General features: G+C 40.4%; 1 protein-coding gene across 5 annotated transcripts; it reads left to right on the plus strand.

The window, feature by feature from the left end:
- Window positions 1-1,367: 1,367 nt before the first annotated feature.
- LOC111222219 (glycerophosphodiester phosphodiesterase domain-containing protein 5-like) lies at window positions 1,368-26,087 on the plus strand. 5 transcript variants are annotated; one of them, XM_022745855.1, is made up of 17 exons: window positions 1,368-1,666; window positions 8,589-8,763; window positions 14,768-14,871; window positions 14,981-15,074; window positions 15,840-15,899; window positions 15,999-16,097; window positions 16,882-16,975; window positions 18,258-18,403; window positions 19,595-19,677; window positions 19,872-20,022; window positions 20,838-21,068; window positions 21,360-21,505; window positions 22,847-22,994; window positions 23,381-23,463; window positions 24,346-24,360; window positions 24,610-24,722; window positions 25,806-26,087. In XM_022745855.1, the coding sequence occupies exons 2-17, from the start codon at window positions 8,647-8,649 to the stop codon at window positions 25,895-25,897; spliced, it is 1,776 nt and encodes a 591-aa protein (XP_022601576.1). In that variant the 5' UTR covers window positions 1,368-1,666; window positions 8,589-8,646; the 3' UTR covers window positions 25,898-26,087. The 5 variants fall into 5 exon arrangements, with proteins under 5 accessions (XP_022601576.1, XP_022601578.1, XP_022601577.1 ...); XM_022745857.1 differs by having other exon boundaries at window positions 20,838-21,059; XM_022745856.1 differs by having other exon boundaries at window positions 1,368-1,661.
- The last annotated feature ends 109 nt before the right edge of the window (window positions 26,088-26,196 follow it).

A 26,196-nucleotide genomic window follows, 5' to 3' on the forward strand; every position in this document is an offset into this window, starting at 1 on the left:
ACTTAACTTTGCATAAGGAGACAAAGAGACTGGATGCTGGATTTACAGTCACTGTAAGTCGTAATTATTCTTGGAGCTCCTGCTGTAAAATAGTAGGAGTCCATGGAAATAACAGATATGATTTGTGATGTCCCCTACCTCTGGACCTACATCTGCACTTTGAGCCTTCAGGCTCATGTCTGCTCCATGGAAACAACCCTTCTCACTGTCTCGCCTGTACATCTGCTTGGCAAATTCCAGGAAACACCAACAATTCCCAGAGATGGGGCCGATGCCAACCCACCCTCCTTGGCGACTTCAGCCCCCCTACTGAGAAGTTTAATTAAATTATTTTGCTTTCTATCCCCCTTTGATCTCTCCTTCCTGACATTTCCACCCACACTGAAGACCTGCAACATACTTGATTTAACCCTCTAAAAGTGGCTCACAGCTCCCTGAGCACCATGACATTTTTGTCAACGATTGTTTTCGAAATGGCACAAACATGTCTGGAGAACAGGGAGTGCTACAAGTCTCAGAGGACTCCAGATAACTTCTCATTGTGTCTGTCGTCTCCCCTCCTCTCTACATCTCTCTCCTCTGTTTCCCATGTCTTATCCCACTGAAATTTTAATTTCCATCATGTCAAATTCATGGCATAAGATTTATGTCTACTGGGAACAGTGAGACTGGATTTTAATGCTCCCACATGTTTGCAGTGATGTTTTCTTACAAACATTAATTGTACATGTTATCCAGGAGTAAGGATTAGAAACTTCTGGAAAACTAAAATATTATCAGGGGCGTAATCATTTCACATATCTGCATTATTTTTACAAGAAGAATAGCTTGCCCGTCAGACAGGAAGTCCTGTTTTACAACTTCAACTTGAATGCAACAGCAGTTCAGTTGTGATTTTCAAGTTAAATCACTTTAAAATACCTATAAATTTACTAAAGCTGCTAAATACATGGTAAGTCGTTAATAATGGATTTTATTCCAGAGGTTAAGTGATCATATATTTCATTCAAAGGGATCTTTTTCAGCCTTTACAACTTTAGTAAAGGATTTATAAAGGCATATAAAGACAATTCATTAACCATTTAAAAAATGATGCCAAATCCGTCCCTGTCACGGCACACGTCACCACAATAAATATCAACATCCTGCTTCTCTTGTGGTAGTTGAACTACAATTGCTGCTCAGCTTCATTTACCTGAGACAGTCACCGTGCACACTGTAAAAAAAGACACCAGTTTTAAACACACCAGCTCGTGCAGTGTGAAGTTTAAAGACAGCTCGGACTGGGGACTTTTTGCAGTGTGCCTCAAAGCTCCGCCCACACCGTGCCGGACGGATTACAGTTTTTTAACTCTTCTGTGTGAACACTGATGGTGTGTTTTATTCAAGGAGAGACTTTCCTCTGATTTAACAGGATTATTTATTATTTTTCATTACGCGCTGCGTTAGAACTGAGTTTGCTGTTCAGGTGTAGAGTCGGCTGATGTGCGCCTTCGGTTTGTGTCATACTGTCGCTAAAAGTAACTTTTCAGACTTGTCATATGAATCCGTAAAGTCCAGCACTGAAGAAACGACATTATGGCAACATCAATGGAAATAACCGATTAACCGAGAGCTCGAGACGTTTTCTACACTGTGGGATAGAAAAGACTGTCGTGGAGGTGAGGTAAGTGTTTGTGCGCACTTTATCGGATTATCTTCATAAAACCTAATCCATGTAACTGTCACTTGTTGGCACTTTTTTTTGCCTTCAGTAGCTGGAATTAAGAATTCATCTTTACTCATTCTAAGTATGTGTCTATGCTTCACATCTTCTGAAGTTCATTCATATCAATTTTATTTCATTTGATTTCAGCATAGACTATCAGCAGCAACAGCATTATGTTCGTCTAATGTCATTATACTGTCTCCATAAGGATACATACATTATGGTAGTCATGAGAGATGAAAGGAGAGTAGATGGAGACAGATACAGATGAAGATTCTCCAACATACTATTTGTTTGCGTGTGTTCTTGTGCAGGACTGCAGCTGTGAAATAAGAGAAACTGCTTGTTTACCGAGCAGCTTCAGTAACACAACATTGCAGAACTTTATTGTAAATTACTTTGGTACAGAAACTGAAAGATGATGTCAGTGTTTGGAAGTCCACAAAAGTAAGAAATGGTTACATGAACACACACATGCACTGAACTGAATTATTTTGGCTATGACTCCATTTCCCATCATGCATTCAGCATGTGGTAAATGGAGACCGCTTTTTTGACATGGTAAATTGAACTGTGGAGATAGATAGAGGCTCTTTGGGTAAATGTCATCCTTGTATACTATATATAATTCAGTTCCCATATAGTTCCTTCCTATGTTCACATGTATTGAGAACATTTAAAGGCTGATTTATTGACCTGTTGTAGGATTTTTTGATCGAAATAAAGGTAAACATCTTTGAAAACTGAGTGGTGACATCATCATCTTTGCAAGGCAAATAAATCAAGCTTTAATTATATTGGTTTGTCCTTTTGTCCTCCCAGATGTCTGACCCAAATCATCTTTAATGAATCAGACACTGCCTCACAACTGACAGCTGTTGCTTAGCTGCTGAAGTGCAGGGCGGGACAATAGGTCTCACTTTAACTAGCAGGGGCCCATGTCTTGTGACCACCTGGTGAACACAGGTTGATAACAAAAGCTGAGCATAAATACAGCAGCAGACAAGCAGCTTTGTTTCTGGTCAGTGCTCTCATGCCTCCTCCCTCTGTGGATAATGAGCACATGGCGCTAATGGAAACTCTATTTTTGGCTAAATCCACTGAAAGATTAAGGATATTATTAATGCATGCATATATAAATTTAATGATGGAGTGAACAACGGAAGCCTGGAAAGAGGCGACAGTGACCGAGATAAAAGGCTAAGAATAGACAGATATGGCAGAGGCTCTGTGGCAGTTGGTTGGATGAGATTTAGTGGATTATTGTATTACTATTCAATGAGCACATAATTCTAACTCCACTGACCAGTGTGACAGAGTGAGGTGCCTGCAGCCTCAGGAGCATGGGGACAGTAACCAGGTTACTTCTGGAAGCTGTCAAGGAAGTGAGGAGTAGTAAAGTCCTCTCAGGTAAATGGCAGGTTTGTGAGAGGAACCTGGCTTGAAGCCAGCTGAACGAGAGCCCAGCAGAAAGCCCACAGGACAGAGCTTTGTCATACGTGTAGGTTGAGCACAGCTTTGTCCTGAAAAAGCAGAGTTACTATACTGTACACAGTATGTAACAGAAGCTAAAAGAAACAATAGAATTCACATTAAAAATTGATATGGACATTAGAGCTGAGAGTCTAATCAACAGCACAGTTCCTACTATTGTAGGTACAGCAACAAATCAGCCAACACTGCTGACTCATTACAGCACATGTACTGTGGCAAAATAAACTACATTCAAAAGCTAACAATGAAATGAATGAAGTACACACTGGTGACAAATGAAGGGAAAAAACCAACATAATGTGTCTGAGTAAAGAGTTGATCCACCACAGCCTCAATCGTACTTGGCTTTGACTCTATGGGGGGGGGGGTATTCCCTCCTCTGGTGTTGTGATGATGGTCCTAGAGTGTGTGCTGTCTAACACGTCGGTCTAAAATCTCCCATTGGTGTTCAACTGGGTTCAGATCTGGTGACTGTGAAGGCCACAGCATATGATTCACGTGATTTTCTTACTCATCAAACCATTCAATGACCCCTCATGCCCTATGGATGGGGGCAGTGTCATCCTGGTCTCCACTCATTTTTCAGGTTTCAGCATGAGACAGCTAAAGTGGATTTATATCAGGTAAATGCAGGTTCATCAAAAATGGTTAAGGTTAAGGTTAAAAGCTTTTGTTCTCAGAACTGTGTGTGTGCATTTGCCTACAGTGGTTAAACTGTAAATAGAGGTTGTGCTGAAGACCTTCCTTTAAAGGAACTGTGGTTTATGATGGCAGATTCAAGTGTCAAGCGTCTAGAATCCAGAAAAAAAAAGTATCACTTTGCAGTAACACTTCCATGTTTCCTTGGATCTCTTTAGTATTTTTGACTTGCAACAAGCACCGCCTTTGTTCCTTGCACAGCTTCATTTCATTAAAAATGTCTGACTACCAGAGCATTATCCCTGATGTCAGACAGAAACACTTACCTGTGCCTCTTGAGAAAACATTTCCATTTTATCCACATTAGGAAACGACCTCTGACTAAATCAATTTCATTTCCTTATGTTCCGTTTGTGTTTCCTGGACAAGAGAATCAGATATGGGAAGACAAACTTTCCATATTTGCACCATTTTAATGAAAACATACCAGACATAATTTATATGGAGTTAGTGTCTCAGCCTTGACTGGTTCTATTTTACCTCATGCTGACCTCAGCTCTGTGACGACAGCACTGTGGTAGAAAGCTGCAGAGACAATAGGCCAACCTGGCTGGAATAAGGCCCCTGTGATTTCAGCTCCAGTTGGCCCTTGTTTGAGGATGGGGTCAGGACATGAATGCTGGGAGTCCGCCAACTCTTCTGAATACAGGAGAATGCTCGCTCAGGCCTGGAAGTTCCCATATAATAACCAGTCAACAGTGAAAGGATGAAGATCTGCAAGGTGTATGCTCAACAGTTTCCTCCTTTTGAAGACTGTTGTATAGATTAAGGTTAGCACTGGATCCTAAACAAACACTCACGCTTATCCCCTGAGAAAACCTGAATGGGACACACAATGCATTATACAATGCATGATACAAGTATTATAACATGTGACACTAAAAACCCAAAAACCTTGTATTGGGGTTTTGTTACTTTTTTAGATATTCTCATTTTATTTTAGTATGATGATGGAAGACATTGACATACAACATGTCCAGATCTGGCCCAGTTTGATCACAAAACAAGATTTTCTGCCAAGGTGTCAGCACTGACCAATTGATGATAAGAACATTGGTTAGGACACATGTCGTCATAACAAGCCATTTTCCTGTCAGTGGTGGTTCAACAACCACAAGACAATTCCCATAAAACTAGTTGCCTGTTGGATGCTATTTACAAGTTTAAATAAGTCTGTAATACCCACTGGGAAATTTAACATGGTATCCTCAATAAAATATACTACCTTTTGATTATGAAAGAGGAGGCCAAGATTGCATGTACCTGTAGTCTGGCAGTTCAGTTAGGTCAGTCCGCCACTTTGGTCCAGAAATATCTCCACAACTATTGGATGGATTAGTGTGATATTTTTTACATTTGTGGTCACTTACCTCTGACCTCTCTTCAAGTGACACTGTCCTCCTGTAAAAAAAACGAGTCCATAGGTCATCTGTGCAGCAGGTTATTATGACCCATAGTTTCGTTTTGTTGGTAGGCGACATCTAGTGGCTGAAGTAATTACAACAGGAGCAAAGGGAGAAGTCAGGTGACGTAGTATATAGAGCGACAAACTTTACATCAGGAGGAGATGGAGGTGGATGGATGGGTCAACAAAACACAGGATTATGATACAGGAGAGCAGTGTTCAATTCCCATGTGAAAGTAGCAGTTTATGTTGTTTCTATTATCCATGACCATTCGACAAAGTTGAAAAAACACTTTATTATTACTGTAACCATGACAACAAAGAGGAAGGAAGTAGTTGTAGTAGTTGTATTTAAACCAAACCATGATATTTTCCCTAAACCAAACCAAGTAGATTTTTGCCTAAACCTAAAAAAGCCATAACCATCAATTTTTGTAACCATGGCAATAAAGGTCCGGTACGCCTGGCACCATAGAGGTGATATTTCAAATGACAGTCCTATGGGTCTTATCAGAGGGTTGAAAAAAACGACAGCTATTGAATGGATTTCCGTGACATTTGGTACAGATTTCCAAGGATAAATTCTAAAGATTTTGTGACCCTGTGACTTTCCCTCTTGCACCACCTGCAGGTCAAAGGTTTCACTGATTCAAGCTTAGGTTTGTTCCAGGTTTGTTTCCCCTGTTGAATTTCTGAAAATCTTGAAGTGACACGGGTCAGAGGGTGAGCATTACACTAAACAGATACAGCCAGACACCAATTTAGTCTGGTCCCACCTCCATGTTGTAATCTCTCTGCTCATATAGGACTCAGATAAGGACAAAGGAGCAGTTTGTTTTGTTATGGACCGTTGACTAGGAAACACGTCCTTATCTACCCTTATCTATCTGGGAAATTGCCTTTCATTGCTACCCTTTATCAAAAAAAGATAAACAGGAAAATAGTAAACATTTTATTTCCTCTGGGTTTTGTTTTAGTTTTTATGCCAATGGACTTGTCCAGGGAATGGTAATTATGGCTGTTGCTGTGGGTTCAACAGCACCAAATGGTTCCGTCTTAATAAGTGGTGTGAGGATCAGGGTGGGTTGTTGTCATTTCCCCACAGACCCCTCTGCAGTTCCACCCCTGCTGTACCAACGCAGTGGTGTCATTGAAATGAATGAGGAAGGCTTGTTTTTCTGACACAGTGCTATTGTCCCTGTGACCGCAGCATCAAAGGTGTCCGCTTCATCCATCCTCTGTTGTCATGTGGGCAAAACACTGCCTGCAGGGGGACACATGATTGTGACCAGTGACACTTGCAGCTGCCCCTCTCTGAAGCCTTTCAAAGTCGTCGACACAATCAGTCTGATGGCGATTTGTTTTAAGACGGTAACATCAGCCAGCGGTGTGAGTGACCTGGCACTCTCTGATCAGGTCCACTTTTGACTTTGGTTCAGAACATTAGATCTACTGTCCATCAGTCTGCTCTCAGCCTTCCTTTTTAAACAGTGGCATCTGTAAACTGTTCCGCCATTGAGCATCAGGTGGAGACCAGTACTATCTGTCAGGGTTTGCTACTGTTCTGTAATCTGATTTATGTGTGTGTACAGTATACATGACATACAAGGACTGGAAGAAATTCATTCGTTTTATCCATTGCCCTTTGTGACTCATGTCTATGAGGAGTGCTGTATAAATAAATTTTACTTCATTTCCATTCAACTGCATAGTCTGGTGTTCAGTCACAGTTTGGCTTAAAGAATATTATGTATCTTTGCTTAGCCAGAAAAGAGAACTCTGAGCATCTAAAACACTGCGATGATCCTAATCCTTACTGATCGGACTTGAAGCTTTTAGTGTGAATATCAGAACTGATTTTATTTACTTGTATGATTATCAGTGGAAAACCAATACTAACATTTACCAGGTGCACCATTGTTCATTCGGGGTGAGCCCTATGTTCCCACATTTCTAAGAATGTTTTGAAAATTAGGCCCTATTTTCCCACAGTCTTATATGTTCCCATAAGCCCATGTCCACACTAACCCGGGTAATATTTATCCGGTTAGCCCTTCCGTCCACATTAGAACGGTGAATTCCGTAACTGAAAATGATGCTTTACAAAAACGATCGCTGAGGTGGATAAATGTGAAGACGCCGTGGAACGTGGATGCAAAGCGTTCTGAAAGGGTATAAAAGGGGAACATAGGGCTGTGGGAACATAGACACGCTCCCGTTCATTCATTTAGCCAGAAGGCATGTTAGCATTTGCTAAGCACACTAACACTAATCACTAAGTAGCTGAGGCTGGTGGGGATGCTATTAGTTTTGCAGGTATTTGGTCATAATCCAAAGTATTATGCAAAATTATTTTTGTATATGGAACTTTTCTGCTTTAAAATGTCTAAAAATGGGTGGGTTAGCATTCAGGTTGTCTGCCTGCAGCGGTCAAAAACTGACTTTTTATCCAGTTTTATGACACATTTTGACTACTGGTCATTTTTAACCATGAATTTGAACCAGATGAAGGATTTCAGTCATCAGATGTCTGGATCTTAAGTTAACAGAAAAACTAGCTGAGCAAACGTTCGCAGCAGCTCAGTTCCCAGCTCCTCCGAAACTTCCTGCGTCCACCGAACAGCCTCGTAGAAACACTGATTTTCAAGGTGAAACTGCTTTATTAGGTTTTAATCACTGGGTCTGTTTGTTTTGGAGAGGAGGAGATATAATATAAATAAGACATACATTACTGTCGGTTACATTAAGTAAAATTATGCAGTAAATGAGCCTTAAGAAAGAGACAAGGCACCGCAGCAGCAGCTCCTCCCGAGAACCATGAAAAACAAGGCCTTCTGTGCCAAGACATTTTTACCTGCCACCAAGGCAACAAGCTTTTCTCTGAGGCAGAAGTGAATTTGAGGGCAACATGCTGTCTCCATTTGGCACTTTTTTTATTGATGTTCTTCTTGTTGAAGGATTAAGTCATACCCATAGATAGGCACTACCTCCTTACCAATGCCTATTTGCCACTTTTCCACTGTCATAAATCGTTAGATGAGTAAAGGCTGACCTACTGACAGTAAGACACAAACCATATTATTATGTCTGTCCCAGACATGACTCACTATTGAATCGTGTGTTGACGTCCTCTCGCAGGTGTTGTTACTCTAAACAAAGCCCAGGGCTATGAACATATCCACGCTGTTTTGTGAAAATATACCTGTATGTAATTGTAAGTACAAAGACTGAGCTTGTTTTGTGAAAGCTTGTCCTGTGTAGTAACACTTTGTTCTCCTACAGGATTCACAGTCCTGTGTGGGATGTTAACAGACTGGTGGTGCGTTGAGGCTGAAGGAGCATGGTGAAACACCAACCCTTACAGGTCTATGAGAAGCAGGTCTTTGTGTCCTTTGTCACTGGGATCTATGGTTGCCGCTGGAAACGCTACCAGCGTTCCCAAGACGACAGCTCCAGGGTAAGATAATACCTCTGATCACTGAGTGTGGATGTCATAATAACAAACAGGAAAAATCCTAATATTATTTGCTTAGTATAGTGATCAAAATATAGCTATACCTTACTTTTACAGCACCATTGTTATGGTAAGTTGTTGCAGATGGATAAAATCATAAACCTTTGATTAAAGCTGGTTATTGTTTGGAGTTTTTAAGTAATAATGCAAATACAGTGCAAACAAACGACAAACAAAAGGCACCAAAGGCCTCAAATATTCTTAAATCTTGAAATGTCTGATTAGAGAATAAATTAACATTACTATGAATTTGATCAGACATCCAATCCCAGGTTTGAGTACTTGACAGTTTTCAATACCAGTTGCTGTGGACACATTTCAGTCAGAGGTTTGATACCCAGCCCTGTATTTGATCTTTCTCCCTTTAACCCACAGCTTGTATGTCAGACAGTGCTGTGTCCAACATGCTTTATTTATCTTCCCTCAGTAGGCTGAAACGAGCTGTTACGATAAAACTAAAGTACATCATCTTCCAACTATTTATCAAACTTTAGCGGCAGTAAGTGTAGCTATATTTGCTAAATGCTAATGCTGTTACATGTTTGTTGTTGTAGTAACCTGGCCTATCACAACAACAGACATTTACACCACTGCATGAATAAAATGTAAGTTTAGTCTGATCAAATACTAGGTTTTAATGATAAGAACAAGTGGCAGGATTGATTCGCTAAGAGAGATGTGTGTGAACATCTACAGTGTGTTTATCTAAAGACTTTAAGAAAGAACAAAGGCAGTTTGTATTCTGCCTTTCCATGTTTATTCTAGTTTCTTTACAAAGATCATTAGATAAGCTTTTATGTAAAGAAAGTAAATTGAGTAGAGTGTGTGTGTCCACTGGCGTAATGTACAGCAGAACAAAACAGAGACACTGAGACTACACAATCCTGCTGAGGCTGCACTGAAACCTGACCATACCTCAGGAATAAATGAACTGTTTTCCATTTTGTGGTTCTGAAGGCCAGAAAAAAAAAATAGGTCATGCTTTGTGAAAGGCAACAGAAAACTACACAACAGCAAACCCAATATACACGCTGTCATTTTGATTGTGGCATCACAGGCTCCTTTTGTACCTTGTATTTCCCTTCAGTTTTTTATTTAGGTACGTTTTATTTTAACAAAAATTGCTTCATCATTTGACTATGTTATTTTGTTTGTTTGTTCTTTTTTTGCCTATTTTTTGGCCATTTTTTAAATTTAAAGAACAGTATATATTCTTCAAACCAGGGATACTGAAGTCCACATAGTACATATTGTCGACCCTCGGCCACTGTTAACATCCTAACTGGAAGTATTTTAGATGCCTTGCATTGTACATTGCTCCATTGACACACAAAAAGCTTATGAAAATAAAACCCTGCCAATTCAGATATAGTCTGTCATCATCTTATGAGTTTAGAAAAGATGTTGGGCAGGCTTTGTTTTGATTAAGGACCAAAATCAAAACTAATTATTATACTTACTAGAACAAAATCCATGTCGATGTCGTCCTATCTTTTCTCTTGAATTCCTGAGGGACTTCCTGACCAGGGCCTGCTAACTGGGGAAAACAATCCCTACAGTAAAGCGAGTAACAGAATCAGTGCAGTGTTTGAATGTGTAAAGCAGGGCCAGACACACAGCTGTGTTGGATGTCCACCAGGCAGACAGTGCTGCTGCTGCTGCTGCTGCTGCTGCTGCTGGACGTCTTATCACAAAGAACCAGTGGCTCAGTCATAAATTAGACCGTTATTGAGGGAGTGAATTGGCTACTGATGATATGCTCACTCTCTCTCTCCCCTCTCTCTCTCTCTCTCTCTCTCTCTCTCTCTCTGTTTACAAAGCTTCATGTGGTCACACAGGCTGTGCTTGTCACAGAGACATAAGAGAGGCTAGCATTCATGCTCTGAAATGCTGTCTGTGTACTCTGCAGCACAGTGATGTGTGACTGATTTTATTATTACACAGAGTCAGTGTCTTACTGCAGGGTGGATTTCAGCCTCAATGCATCTATGTGTTTCCACTTAATGTTCTTTTAGAAGTCATCAGTGCTGAACCTCTGCCTGTGTGTGTAGGGACAACTGTGCACTTTGGCCTCATGGTCAACAGCAGCATTGCATTACTCCAAGAAACTGTGTGCATGACCATTTAAAGCCGCAGTAATCAATAATTTAATATTAACAATGGATGAAGTGTAGCCTATACCTTTAATGTGATGAGGTCACCCGTAGTGATAAACCCACACTCGGCTCTGCAGCGACTTACAGCGTCTCTCAGCGAACTGTTGTGGCTCTACAACCCACAACTTCACTGTTCTGGTTCACTCTCACTGCTCTCACCAACCTCATGTCCAGCTGCAGCAGGCAGCTGTGTTTGATGATTGTACGCTGCCTGACCTGCAGCAGACAGATAAAGTTAGCAACTGGCTGGTGAACATAGTGGAGCATCTAACAGTTAAAGAGCCTGATATTTTTTCTGAAGAACTGGTAGAGGGCAAAACGTCCATGGCCCTGAGAGCTCAGTGCCCTGCAACTTAAGAAAAAAACATGCAAATAGAAACAGAAAACGTCTTCATCAATTTTACAACACATGCTGCAAATACTCACAACATAACCAAATAAACAAACGTTGTGCAAATACTCACAACTTGTACCATGAAGCTTTTGCTATTGCTATTGGAATTAAGGCAAAAAAAACTTTAAAGAAAACTTTAAAAAGTGATGAACCCAGCTGGGACACATTTGTTGTTCAATGCTTTTAACTTCAAAAATCACAAGGAATTGAACAACACGTGTCCCAGTCAGGTTTATCACATTTTAATGTCCCCTGGAGACACTTCTGTTGTGTTGTGAGTTGCCAAACTGATGAAGATGTTTTCTGAATTTGTTTTGTCTATTTGCATGTGTTTTCTTAAGTTGCCGTGCGTTGCCGTGCGTTGCCGTGCGTTGCCGTGCGTTGCGCTCTCAGGCCCACCATGCAGGAGTGTATGTTCACTTCAGTGAATGCTAATGTTGCTCCATGTCTGCTAGATGTATAATGTCCGATGTAACATGTTGGCTAACTCCTATCAGCTTCTAAGGTAATGAAACGGCAGTTCTGGCACACAGTAGCTATTTATCTATTAAACATTTTGATGATGCAAGATATGATATACAACATTAATTAATTGCCGTAATCTAGTGAAGCAATGGTCCAATTCTAATATTCAGTCTCACTTTGTTCTAGTATTGCAAACATCCATTTCCATAAAATAAAAATAGTAATGTAATATATCCCCTGTCTATATTGGCATAACCACATGCTGCTTTATTTTAATTTATTTATCTGTTCTGATTTATCAGAGTCCATGTTCAGCTGACTCTGACCTTGTCTGATCCAGGCCATTCTATACAGTATTTATCAGCAGAGGAAAGAAGGAGGGAGAGGTTCGTAATATGGTGAAGTCAGCGCATAGATAAGGATTTATGAGCGCTGTCAGACGTGGGCTACCAGCAGTTCTAATTGGAGAGATGGAGGAACCACAAAGTGTCAGATATCACACAGCTCCTCTGAAAATGAAGTGTACTGCATAATGAGAGTTACCTGGGGGTAACTACACTTTGGATGAAAGGATGAAGTGAAGTATGACAGTATGACGAACCCCTAAAATGTTTTGTTTCTGGTATTTCTTGTGTTATACTTCAGGGATGATATACTCTCTTATTACAAATCATTGAGCGGGGCTGATTTTATGCCACTGGAGAGTTTTTGCACCAGTCATTTAACTATGTGGATTAGCCACACACAGATATCCCAGGATGGTTATTTTTGTCACTCACATTTCAAGGATTTACTGTCCATATTGTCCACCTCTAGTCAGAGGTAGTCCCTGCCGGTGGAGGCGGAGAGGACGCTCCCACTGGAGCAGTTGAGTAATGATCTTAATGTCTTGCTAGTGGGAACTTTGACAGTGTTTAATGAGGGACAAGCTTCTTTTTGTCACCATTTTCTTCACCAAGGAGATTTTCTCAGCCAGGGATTACTGTAGTCACGACCTTCTTCTGACCCCACCTGTGACCCTCAACCCTCAACCTCATCGACCAAACAACCAGTCATAGACACAGACAACAGAGAATTTTCAAAATCTGGAAAATGAGGGTGTATCAGGGAATTTAATAACCTGATGACATTTTCATAAATGTGCTAGAATTTATTTTATAGCTTCTTTCACATACTCACTGCTTCACATAATGTCTTTCAGATGTTTTCATCCAATACAAGCCCACTGGAGATGGAGTAGATACCCGGATGTAGGAAACTTCCAAAGATGAATATTAGAGAGGAATTATATTTTAAAGTCACACATTTTGGGAAACATAAAAGTGACTGTTAGGACTAAGATTTCCATAGTTGTTTGGTTGCATGAGTTAAATTGACAAGGTGACTCTGGCTCAGTGCCTCATAGCCATGTACAGTCACCTGACATTCAGGCAGCTGCTAAGCCAATTAAAAAAGCCAATTAAAAACAGCCCCCGGTACTTGTCATATCCTAACCTGTGCTGTCATATTTCTACTGGCTACATCAGATTAGGAGATATTCCCCGATGCATGTCTCCTCTCTGGACTGAGAGTGAGACCCTTCACAAGTCTCCACAGCCTCATCAGTGCAGCCATTTGCTCTTTACCTGCACACACATCTAACTGACTCCCAGCCTCTTACATAAGCTGCTGGAAACGGTGAGTCCAGGCACGATGGGTGCAAAGCTGATCAGTCCTCAACAGGATCTGTTGACTGGCCTATCATACTCTGCACCTCCCCTCACATGGCATTAGCTGCTAATCCTGTTAACTACTGAAAGCAAGAGTCCTTGAGTGCTGCACAAACTCTCCTCTACACCTTTGCCCCACATGTGATGCCAGAAGACTGTTGAGTAAAAAACCTGGCAGTGAGAAAACATGTTTCAGTAATAACATGGAAACTTGACAAGGTTAATAAACTGGCTTTCTACAGAACTTCTTCACCTGCTGACATGAAATAATACACCTCTAAGGATCAATACACTTTTTTCTGTTGGAAACATTTGCTGTTGCAAGTCGTCAACAGCAGATTGTTACGAAAAAATAAAAGAAGCAGTGGGTAGTAGCCTGAGGAGCGACAGTCACCATGACTGCCCGAAATCACTCACACATTCACTACTCCTTACTCACTATCCAGGGAGTTCTATGTAAAGGACTATATAATGAGCTCATCGGTAAAATGGAAAAACACTTTCTGACACTACAATCTATGTAAATTTCCGTTTCAACACGAGCGCAACGTGTAATGGTATATATTGCTTGGTTAGCGACCATCAGTTGTACACTACTTTTCACGATGCATTGTGGGATACTATGAGTCCACTATATAGGGTATAATGATTCTCACTATACATTCGGACAACTCTACAAAAGTGTGGACTATATAGGGAGTAGTGAGTCAGGTTCATAGTGTTGCAGTTTTGTCAGCCAAGCTAAACCTTACTTTCTTTGTGTGTTAAAATGCAAAAATTGGGGAATTAATAAAAAAGCAGTAACAGATGCTTTTGGCCACTCGCGAGCAGCAGACGTAAACTACACAGCATTCATTTTCTGTCACCTATAGTTCGGCATATAGTTCATAGAGGGATTGGAGAGATTAGAGAGAACAGCTGCATCTGGAAGAGAGCTGGTGGCGTGAACCAAAACAGTGAAGTTGCCATAAAAACCAAAAACAATGAAATAAAAGCTGCTGTGAGGCTCCATTGAGCTGAGGGAAACCTCAGTTCGGGTGATAATTATCTGTGCTTTTGTCACTACGACCGACACTTTCCACATTACACATAAGAACTTGATCCATTGTTGACATAAAAATATTGATCATAGGAGCTTAAATTTTTTTCTCAGAGCTTGTTCTTCCAGTCCTCTTATGGAATAGAGGAATAAAGTGAAATCTGTTTTGTGTTTTCCTCCACAGTGGGAGTGTACATGGTTCATCATCTTATGCAGTTCTTTCCTTCTGCTTCTCTTTTGGGCCTACTTCTGGTTGGTGGCTCAAAATGATTTCAATGAGTTCAACTGGTGAGTGAGTTTTCTCACTGTGTGACTGTGTTTTATGACCAGCATGTCTGATGAGGATGGGACTAGGGATCAGCATAGATCAGTCAGCCTTTATCTGTTCACACTGCAGGTCAGTATACAACCGCTCTGGAGAATGGAGTGATGAGACGATCCCCATCCTCGCATCCACCACCGTGGGATTCAGCTACATCACGTTCTTACTGGTAACAGTCTTGCTTTTTCTTTCATGCTATCAGTTTTGCTGTTGCTTTGTTTTGGATTTCATATACAGAATACCAACTACCTGGAAACAGGAAACAGACAGAGGGTCAGTGCTATCCAAAGCAAAGATAGAAGAAATAATTTATCATTTCAATTGAGGCCTGACTGCTTTCCCACATGCAGTCTGTTCATACTGGAAAGACAAATTCTATATCTTAATACGCTGGGGAAAAAAAATCTGATCAATTTACAAAACAACAAAAACATCTTAACATGTTTAGCAAAGAACAATTATCATTATGCAGATTCTGTAATGAGGAAGAAGAGGACCCGTCACATTTGTTCCTTTATTGTCTGTATGCTGCAAGATTGGGGATCAATATTCAGGATTGGCTAACATTCATTTTCACCAACACTACATTATGTTTAGGGTCCTGGCCCTATTTCTGTTAGGTAAATATCATATAATATCATAAAGCTCAATCAAGTTTTTGAAGCAAGTGTCTTTTGGAAAAAATAGTTACACCAAACCACTGCAATTAGCACATATGTGTCATAAGTATATTTCAGTTTCTAAATGGTACTGACAATCTAGTTATTTGAATTTTTTTTATTTTTATTAGTACTTTTTATTCTTACGTGTTGTGTTGCCATTATATTGACACGTGTGTTATGTGTATTATTCACTTGTGTTTTCCCCTAAATGTTAGTGGACTGGCTTATTGATCAGTTAAGCTGTAACTCACTGAATCCTGCTTGTTTTGCAGATTTTAGCTCTCTTCCACATATCCCTGGGTCAGCAGCTGAACCTCTACTGGGTTCACAAGGTGCTGTGATTCACATCTTAAATTGTCGCCATCAATTGATCCACAGACACAGTTTGGAAATAAAACCTGACTTCATCACTGTGCGTCTCACCTCCACAGATTGGAGTGCTGGCTACACTGCTCACCACTGTCTCTGGTGTCATCTCTGTTGATGACATATGGGGAGACGAGTGGGACATCCTGCTGGTATCACTGCAGGTTGGTCATCAGCTTACTGCATGTGACGGTTAAAGATGGGTGCAATAAATTACAACTGGAGTTTCTATAATGGGGCAATAATTTTAAATGAGGGATTTAAAGTGGGGTGATGGGGTGTGTTTGTTTCACTTTAAAGAAACAGGGATTTATGAAAGCTGCACATAATAATTTGAATAATTATAGGTTGAATAGTTTAATTTCTCACAGTTTTAGTCACCACAGTCCAATCTTGTTTATGTTTTGACAAACCTAAATAAATTGTTGGACATTTTGGGAAATATTTTTATTCACTTTCCTAGCAAAGGTTAGATGAGAAGACTGATATCCCTCTTTTGTCTATCCATCAAATATGAAGGAACAGCCAGTAGCCAGTTAGCTTAGCTTAGCATAAAGAAACATAGCCATTGCTTCTTGCCAAGAAATAGCCTCACAAATCTCAAAGTGCTGGGAGGTGGATTTTATTACCTTCAGACAGAGCCAGCTAGCTGTTTCAACCAGTTTCCAGTCTTTATGCTAAGCTAAGCTAAGCTAACAAGCTGCCGGCTGTTGAGCAGACAGATCTGAGAGTGGCATCAGTCTTCTTGTCTAACTTGTCTAAGAAAGCAAATCACTTCAATTCCCAAAACTTTTCCTTTCAGGATTTTCCAGTTATCTGTCCAAATTGAAATCTTACACACACATTCCGACACATATATTTATTATCTAAATGTCTTCAAAGTTGCACTGTGCAGTATGAGTAACCACCAACTAACACCACTCTTCTATATTTGTGTTCTGTTGCCAGTCCACAGCTCCATTCCTGCACATTGGAGCCTTGGCAACAGTCACAGCTATCAGCTGGTTGGTAGCTGGATATGTGGTCCGCAGAGAGAGATCCAGTAAGTGGCGACTTAAGATCCCCAGTCATCCACCGGGAAGTCTGCTTTCCATTTCTTTGATTTATACATAAGGACTGATGAAGATCATTTCTATATTTACATCTTAAAGGTCACATATTTTACACTCTTCCAGTGTTACATTTGAAGTTCTTGCATTTTGATTTTAAATACCAAAAACCACCTCAGTGTAGTTTTACATTTCTCTGAAGCTCTGTTAAGAACAGGGTGTTTTGTGTCGATGTCAGAGCCTCTCTTCTGATTGGCTGACTAAGATTCATTCAAACCCAAAACCAGTCTTCTACATAATATGCAGTGCACCTTAATAACCAGTAAATGTTATGCAATGTTGTGTACGCTTTAGCACCAATAGAAAGTTCACTCCAGAATAAACAAGCTTTTCTTAAGCAGAGGGTTAGCCAACATAGCTGGCTGGGCTGATGACTTTTCAGGTTTGTGGCTTCTCTCTCCTGGTGGCATTGTATTTGAAGCGGGTCCCAATGTCCAAATGTCCAGATGTCAACCTTACTAAGTCCATCTAACCATGTTCTTTTCCTGTCACTGTACGTCGCCTGAGCTGCTGCAGTCGTAGCGTCTCTGTACGTACAGTTGCTAGGTCCAGGCTGGTACTGTTGGTGATATGTTCACCGTTGTGCTGCTAGTGTGCAGATCACCAGGAAGTTGAGTCGCACGCGCAGGAAGAGAAATGAGCAGCACAAAAATCCAATGGAAGAAGGACATTTGGATTAGGTCATTGTTTGAAACAACAGTCTATGTATTTCTGTATCCTCTTTTTTGTCAATGAAAATATAGAAAGATTTCATTCAAGCTTTTATTTTCAGACTCCTTTGAGTCTCATCTTTGTTCATCATCAAGATTGTGTGGAAATTTAGTCACAGATGTTATTAAATGATCATTTCTGTCTCGCCGACGTCTCGTGTTCTTCAAAAAAGGTTGTTGACGAATATATTTCATCACAGTTATTGTGGATGACATAAACATTATAAAGGTGCTATCATGTAATAATTGTATAACCATGTGAAGATATTTCAGATTCACACTGTGTTTGCTGATGCTAAATTGATTTTCCAGTGCTTTCCGGTAATTGTCTGAATTTTCCGGCATTAGCCAATCATTCTCCCCTTTGAGGAACGCCCCTACCCTCTGCTACTGAAAACAGTTCTACCGACCAACACAGACAAAGCTTTTTTGTCCTAATAAGTAGCTGACATGATCAGAAGATGAATAAAGTGACTCTTAAAACGCTCTCACTCCTCCCTCTTAGATTTCCAGATGATGGTGTTACTGATCTACATCATTATCCTCCTGGCTGTCTACATAGCACCACTCACGTTCACCTGCCCCTGCATCATGGACCGTCACAGCCTCAGACATCGACCAGACATCATTGGTCGACGGGGAGCTCCTATGGTGAGTTGGTGCTTTGCCAGACTGACTAACAGATTAACTGTTCAAATGAATGATGTTCAGCTCTGTGGGGAGAGCATGATACGGCCAAGACCTGTGAGGTGTTCATTTCCTGATCTGGATAAAAGTGTAAAAAAAATAGTGGTGTTCAAATGTATTATTGTGTAGTTGCGTACAGTACATGAGTCTGTTGTTGTTGAGCTCAGTAACTGACAGTCATCAACACAATGAACTGTCATTTCATAGCTGGCTGAGTAAATACTGAACAAATGTACAGTGATGCTTAGAACTGTTTTCCTGCAATGTCCTAAAGGCACACACACACACACACACCGAACACACAGTAACACAAATCACCTTTTTGCTAACCTCAGGTTCTGAATGAATCACAGACCAATGTTTTGGATATTTTTTTTTTTTTTTTTTTTTTTTTTTTTAACTAAAATCACTGACCTGCCACCTCCTACTAGTATATTAATGAAGCTAAAAGAGCAATTATTATGTTATGCATTAACACAAATATGGAGATTAATTATTTTTCTTTTTTTGCCTGTTTTTGTATTTGCTGCATCCATAAGAATGGCCTCGTGATGTATTCTGCCCTGAAATGAAACATTTCTATTTTTGAAATACTTTTTTTATAGTCATTTAAAAAGATACAGTGTTTTGACTGTGTAGGGCAGTGTGTAGTCTGTTGGTAATTGGGATAATTATCTCTTTGATCAAACAAAAAAGAAAATTCCAGCTTCCCCTGCTTTCAGTTCAGGCCTGAATGTTCACTCGTTATCATTAGAATAAAAAGTGCTCTGAGAACGTATTATTTTAGCCTCTGTATTGTTATGGGGTTGGATGTTGGCCGTTAACATTTTTTAGATTTTCAAGTGGACCATGAGTTTGAAAAGGTTTGGAACAACTGAGTTAGAAGGTTAAACCATAAATAAAGACATTATGAAACAACAAAAAAAATGTTTTGCATTAAATAATTTCAATAAATAAACCATGGGTGATGCATAGATGTGCGTGGTAATGATTTTTTTTAGCTTTGGCTTTTAATCATTTAACACAAATGTGATGTCAATAAATCATACTGCTCTGTTTATATGTTGTTTATAATTGTACCACTCCCTGTTGACGTGTGTTTTCTACACACAGTGACTGACAGTAGTCCTCCTGTCTGTCTCCTCTCTGCTCCAGCTGGCTCCAGAAAACACCATGGTGTCCTTCAACAGAGCCCTGCAGCATGGAGCCACCTCCCTGGAGGCCGACGTCACTATCAGGTTATTAAATGCACATTAATAACATTGTAATCCTGAGTTATTCATATTTAATTAATTCTGCTCTCATGTTCCACATGTAGGTCCCTCAGCTCAGATATAAGTTGTTTAGTAGAAATTATTAGATTTAATGAGACAGATGCAACAAAATATGTGATTTAAAGTGCAACATTTTCTGACCACTGTGTCCCTCCCAGTGTGGATGGGGTTCCGTTCCTCATGCGAGACCACACGCTGAGGCGAACCACAGACGTCAGTAAGGTCTTTCCAGCCAGACAGTTCGATGATGCCTCTTTCTTCAACTGGACAGAGATTCGCTCTCTAAATGCAGGCCATTGGTTTTTGGAGGTATTGAAACCTACTTCACCTCAGCTCACCCCCATGTCATTGGGGGTGAGCATGATAAATAAAACATGATATATAGAAATAAATAAGTGCTTTATATGAATTTGATTTTCCAATAATTAAAACTGACAACATTTTGCAGTTATGGAATACACTTGCAGAAGGACAGTGAGTTATTTCAAAGGAGCTATTTATAAGTTTTGCTGTTTTTAGCCAGCATTAGCATTAATAGCTTTACACTTGGAAAGCAATCGCAATGTTCTTCTACTGAAGTTAGCACGCTAACAAGCTAGCATGCTTGTCACTTTCTGATAGCAACTCACTGCAGCCTCCGATCTGGCCTGAAGACGTAAAACTGCTCAGAGGGCGTATTATAATCTCTCGTCTTGTACAGACAATAATGGCTGAAGCTCTTGTCAAGAAACAACATTCGGTGGCAGAGAAAACTTTCATATAGCCCCTTTAAAGCTGAAGCAGACTGAGATCTAAGATTACAAACTGGGTATTTTCAATGGAAATAAATATGTGTATGCTGTCATTTATTGTGATTATATTGGTGATGCAGAAAAGAAAGAAAAAAGGAAAATTCATATATCAACAATATAAAAATCTAATATCTAAAAGTCCTTCACAGTATGAAGAACAGGCAATGTGCTGTCTTTGTAAACACATAAAAACATGAGGTATGAATGAGCAATGCACAAATTAGCTGTATAAGTTGTATACATCATCATTCTATCATCATTCTACAGAGCATAGTGTATGTAGAGCCATTACATCTCAGTGTCTGGATCTCTGTTGCTCTCCTTTGCGTCCAGAGCGACCCCTACTGGACAGTAAAGACCCTGACAGCGAGGGAGCGGAACAGAATAGGCAACCAGACAGTCTGCAGCCTGGTGGAGATGCTGCGTCTGGCAGCCAGGTCCAACAGCTCTGCACTGCTTAACATCCGCAAGCCTCCACCAGAGCATCCGCGCCACCGCAGCTGGTTTATGGATACGCTGTGGGCTGTGCAGAAAGCAGGCATTTCCCAGAAGCGGGTGAGGACTGTAGGTCCCTTCATAATCATTCTTTGATCACTTAAAGGTGCTGCTTGCAGTAGTCCAACCTGAGTAAACCATGAGTATATAAACAGCTGTGACTGAGCAGATAAGCTACTGGTATCGTCCTACAGTATATTTAATTTACATAGTGTTGCAGACTATTGCAAGGATTGATAGTCCAAAGAAAATCCTGCAAGGAGCACCTTTTTCCATAACATTGTAACATCTTCTGAATCTGAAGCCCATGCTGCATTCTGTCTGATCAGGTTCTTTCCATGTCATATGTGTTTTTGCCAGGTGACGTGGACCCCCGACACCGACAGGGGGAAGGTGCGAGGGCTTCAGCAGACCACAAATGAGAAGCTGTCGGTGGAGGAGATAAGGCAGAGGGGAATTACAAGCCTGACCCTCCACTACGGCAAGGCCAACCACAGAGACATACAGTAAGAGCAAGCATCTGTTGCTAGGCAACGAGGATGGAGCGAAAAATGATGAAAGAGCCGACTGGGAGCTTTGTTTCAACCTCTGAAAAAAAATCAAATGATGAAAACAAATGATCACTCTGATGTAATTTTGGCGTCTCTCTCGTGAAAATTATATATTTACTTTTTAGCTAATTCAAGTATAACTATACTACAACCTGATATCAAATGTCTTCAATGCTCCAATTAATGTGTTTTTTTGGCTACAAACCAATTAAGGCAGTAAACAACTATGGGAACAATGTCAATTCAAATCTCTTCCAAAGTTTAAGAGAGTTGATATTAAAAGTTGTATAAACACTTCTTTTTGCTCCAGAGTGAGCTGTGTGATAAATGTCCTCAAGTGATGTCACTTGAGTCAGTGTTGGTTGGATCTAAGGACTGCAAGTGTACAAATGTAAAAAAATATCAAATAAAAACCAGATGTGGAGTTAGGAAGGTAAGTGATCTTTTCTCTAAGTGAACCAGACCTCTGTAGCTCCTCGTCTCTGCTTATGGCTAGAGGCGCCAGGCTACATTAGCTGCTACTATTAGAACACACGCAAATTTCCATCTGAGCTGTTGGCCTTATGAGTTGCATTGTGGGTAATATATTTGCCAAGTTTTGAAAAGGATGTGTGGAATAAAACAAAGGATCCCTCTGGTTCTGCTGCATCAGTTCAGATCCTTTTGCAAAACTGTCCATCGTGAGTCCGACAACGTTACAGGAGTAAAATCAGTTTAAACACCTAAAAAAAATATCTAAAGATAATATTTCTTAAGTTTAATTGTCAGTGACTCTGACTTGTGAGTGTGAGTGTGAGTGTGGTCTGATGACATTGCACTGACTCTGCTGGAAACATCAGCGAATGAGCCCACAAGTATCATTGAACTTTGATTCAAACGGTGTAAAACTCTGATTGGTGCATGGAAATATACAATATCACCTCTTTAAACTGGTGATAAGAGCTCAGACAAACAACAAAAAGATCCAAAAATCACTCCTGTGTAAAAACCAAAACTTCTCTAATTGTGTGGTCATTTAGGACCAGATCACTCACAGTAAGAAGCTGATTGAAAAAAATCAGCATCAGTAATATCCAGGGCCTTTAATTCATATATTAAAATGCATACACAGCCTATTATTCACGTGGTTTGACAGTGCACGTCTTTCTGATGCACAGACAGGATTTAAAGTGGCAGTATTTCCTGCAAATGATCATGTAAGAGCAGAGTGTTGTGACTAGAGAGTAAGATGATCCAAGGAGTGGAAGGGAGAGGACCTTTATTTTCAGTGCTGACATGTATTTTTCCTTCCCCCAGGGAGTATCTGGCCAATAATGTTAGTGTGACCGTCTACCCAGTGAATGAGCCCTGGCTCTACTCCATTCTGTGGTGTAGCGGGGTGCCTTCTGTGTCCTCTGATGCCCCTCAAGTCCTCCGAAAGGTGCCTTACCCCATCTGGCTCATGGTAAACAGTTCTCCTCTCTCTATATCACGCACACACACACACACACACACGAACACAGACACACACACAGACATACAAGGTCACACAGCAAGACAAGAGGACAGCAGGAGAGAGGACAGAGACTGACGAGGGCCCAGCAAGACCCGAGGGCGAGGATGCAGAGAAATATGAGGGAGCTCAGCGTGGCGTTAGACAACAACAGGACCCTGGGAAAGAGTCTGAGACAGGTTGAGACAAGGGCACAGATCTGAACTCAAAAGCAGCTGTCTAGCAGGCTTTTGCCTTAGTCAGTGCCTTGTGTTAGCTTCAGGATATACAAGCATGTTGATGGTGACCTCCAGTGGTGCTGACCGGAAACAACTTTTCTGTTTTTCCTTGTCTTGCAGAGCCAGAGCGCTTACAGCTTCATCTGGATCTCTTCAGATCTGGTCTCCCTCGCTATAGTCATAGGGATTTTCTGTTTTCAGAAGTAAGTACAGTTTGGACTGTGAAGCCACCGACATACAACTACAGAACAATTAATGCCCCAGAGAAAACAATACAGAAATGTTTTCATATTACAGTCACCATATTTCTCATCTGGTTATTGTAAACGAGCATCTAAATGTTTTGCTTTTCTTCTTATGAATTACACAATAACCAGTAGAGACACACAACCTGTGACCAGGCGCACAGGCTCCTTAAAGTGTCAGGTCACACAAATCACACAAATTTGTGGTGCTCACAGCATTTAAAAGGTCGTTCTTTTCATTTCAACTATTTCTTTGGTATAAATTAATTATAAGGTCTTTGTGTCACCATGCAGCGTGATGTCTTTTTTTGTTATGGCTGAACATTGTTATTGATATAATTTCTTCTTTAGTGAACACATTTGGTGTTTGTCCTGCAGAAATACAATAAATGCTGTGTTCTTTAGCTCAGTTAAAAAAAAAAAAAAAATCACATGTTTGATCAAATATCATCTGTTATAATCTAAATGTTGGCTGACGCTGTGCTTGAACAGCACGTATACACACAGTCAGTAGTAACAAAATTTCAAATGTAAAAAAAAAAAAAGCTGAAGTTGCAAACACCAGCCTCTGAGTCTGATTGGACCTGAGCTGAGCTTTGGCCTTTTACTGTCTGCTGCTTCTACACTGACTGTTCATTCTGCTCTTCTCTTTCTTTTCCTTTTTTTTGTTTTTTTTGTCTTTTTCCTTCTTGTCCTTTGTCTTCTGGATGTTTCCGTGTTTTCTTCTGTGTGCTGTAACCTCTTCCTGTCTCCCTGTCCTCTCTTTCTCCTCTGACATTCTTACTCTGCTCTGCCTGATCTGCATGCAACCTTCCTCTGCTGCCCCCTGGCATCTGTCAGCTATCATATGATCAGGTAACTGCTGCCACTGCCTTGGCCTTTGTTTCTGCCTCCTTGTCTGTCCTCCTTGTGCTTTTTCTGCCCAACACCCAAAGGCTGATTCCCTCCTCTCCGTCACCGCACTTGTTTACTTCTTGTTTTTCACTGTGCAACCATTAGATGTATATAATATTATGTGTATCACTACTACTGTATTAAATGGTGTAATGACACAGATGGAATCACTGCCTCACGTGGAATCATGCGCTTGCAATGCTGTAACAGGTGGAGGATGAGCGGGATGCAGAACTATAACCCAGAGCAGATCATGCTGAGCGCTGTGACACGACGATCCAGTCGGGATGTCAATATCATGAAGGAGAAGCTCATATTCTCAGGTGCGGCTCTGACAACAGTCACATCTGGAAATACTGTGCAAACATCCATGTGTAAATACAGCCAACCCAGCCCCTGTGGTGGCCACACATACATCCAGCTATTATTACAGTACATTATTAAGTTTGTAATACCATGTCACAACTGCATAATAAGGATTTGCATGCAACTCAGAAAAGTGGGAGAAGGCCTGAGTGCAGTTTTTGATCCCACCACACGGTGGTGCTTAAATAAAAACAATTCACACTTCAGAGTTGCATCTTAAGGTGGTGAACCTCTGTTATCCTTATTTACTGAAGGAGGCCTGGCCTATGCAGTATGAGCTCTTAGGCTTTTCTTTTCCTGGTCAGAGCCGTAATGGAAGCACTAAAGTACAACAGTGAAAGGTTGAAAATTTATAGATGCTTTATAATGTTAGTTTGGAGTAGCTCTCCACGCAGCATAGCAACAGAACAATACGTGATATTTCACCTCTTCCTCTGCTTGAATGTGTACTCTTCCTCACAACAGCTCCAGCCAGTAATACTTATTAAGAAGGCCTTTTGTACTATTCTCTCTCTATGTATGACAATAATTTATTCAATTATAATAATAGTTTATTAATTTAGGCATTTTAAAGTTTTACCCCAAATCTCCCACATTGAATTTTCATCATTCAGTCATTGATCTGTGACATCAGGCTACTTAACTAATGTCTCCTCAGATGTAGACCTCCTGTGAGAGAACACGTTTGCTGTTCTACAACAATATCTCAAACTCAGTAACACATACTTGCAACACATGTCAAAACAGGCAATCATGGGATCTGTACTGGGCTTATCTACATTTGTTGTCTTGGTACAAACTCCAAATTAACCTGTAATTTGCAGTAGACCTGGTAAATATCCACCTAAGTTACATGAGCAGTCCAAGTTAAAGAGATGTGCTTTGTCCTGCAGTCTGTGAAAGGCAGATGCAATGCTTTATATAGTATATAAAAACCTGCTGTTAGTGTAATCCAGCTGAATCACTGATGTCAAAATATGTGAATTCTGCTCAGTAGAGAGTTACAGCATCATTAAAACTTTTTCTGTCATATTTTTCAGAGCTTAACAACGGGCTCAGCAGCACAGAGGAGCTCTCTCTGTATCCTGAAAACGGTTATGCGACATACTCTCACGGAGGCCTCAGCCGATGAACAAAACGCCTCAGATGGGAAATCCTGGATGTTAGTTCAACAATGTTTGAAATGTATTTTCTTGTGTGAAGAAAAAGAAATACGCAAACTGATCTGTTTGGCAAATTACCCAGGAAGTGATGACAGCATAACATACCTTGTCTAAAGTACAGACAATGAGTATTTCTGCTATAGTGCTATTGTGTCGATTTCTTCCATAATTCTGTATTAGACTGCTAGTCTAAGCCACAATACTCTAAGATAGTTCACCATTTACTTTTAAGGTTGTTGTAAAAAGTCACTTTGTCAATTTCAACACA

Source organism: Seriola dumerili, unplaced genomic scaffold (genome assembly GCF_002260705.1).
Source record: "Seriola dumerili isolate Sdu_G_001 unplaced genomic scaffold, Sdu_1.0 BDQW01000091.1, whole genome shotgun sequence".
Classification (NCBI taxonomy): Eukaryota; Metazoa; Chordata; class Actinopteri; order Carangiformes; family Carangidae; genus Seriola; species Seriola dumerili.

What these genes read in the sequence shown, in the direction of transcription:
- LOC111222219 (XM_022745855.1), top strand. Translation starts at nt 8,647, where the DNA reads ATGGTGAAACACCAACCCTTACAGGTCTATGAGAAGCAGGTCTTTGTG. An exon ending in CAGGCCATTGGTTTTTGGAG is followed by an intron (nt 20,023 to 20,837) that starts GTATTGAAACCT and finishes CTTTGCGTCCAG; the next exon opens with AGCGACCCCTACTGGACAGT. An exon ending in GCCAACCACAGAGACATACA is followed by an intron (nt 21,506 to 22,846) that starts GTAAGAGCAAGC and finishes TCCTTCCCCCAG; the next exon opens with GGAGTATCTGGCCAATAATG.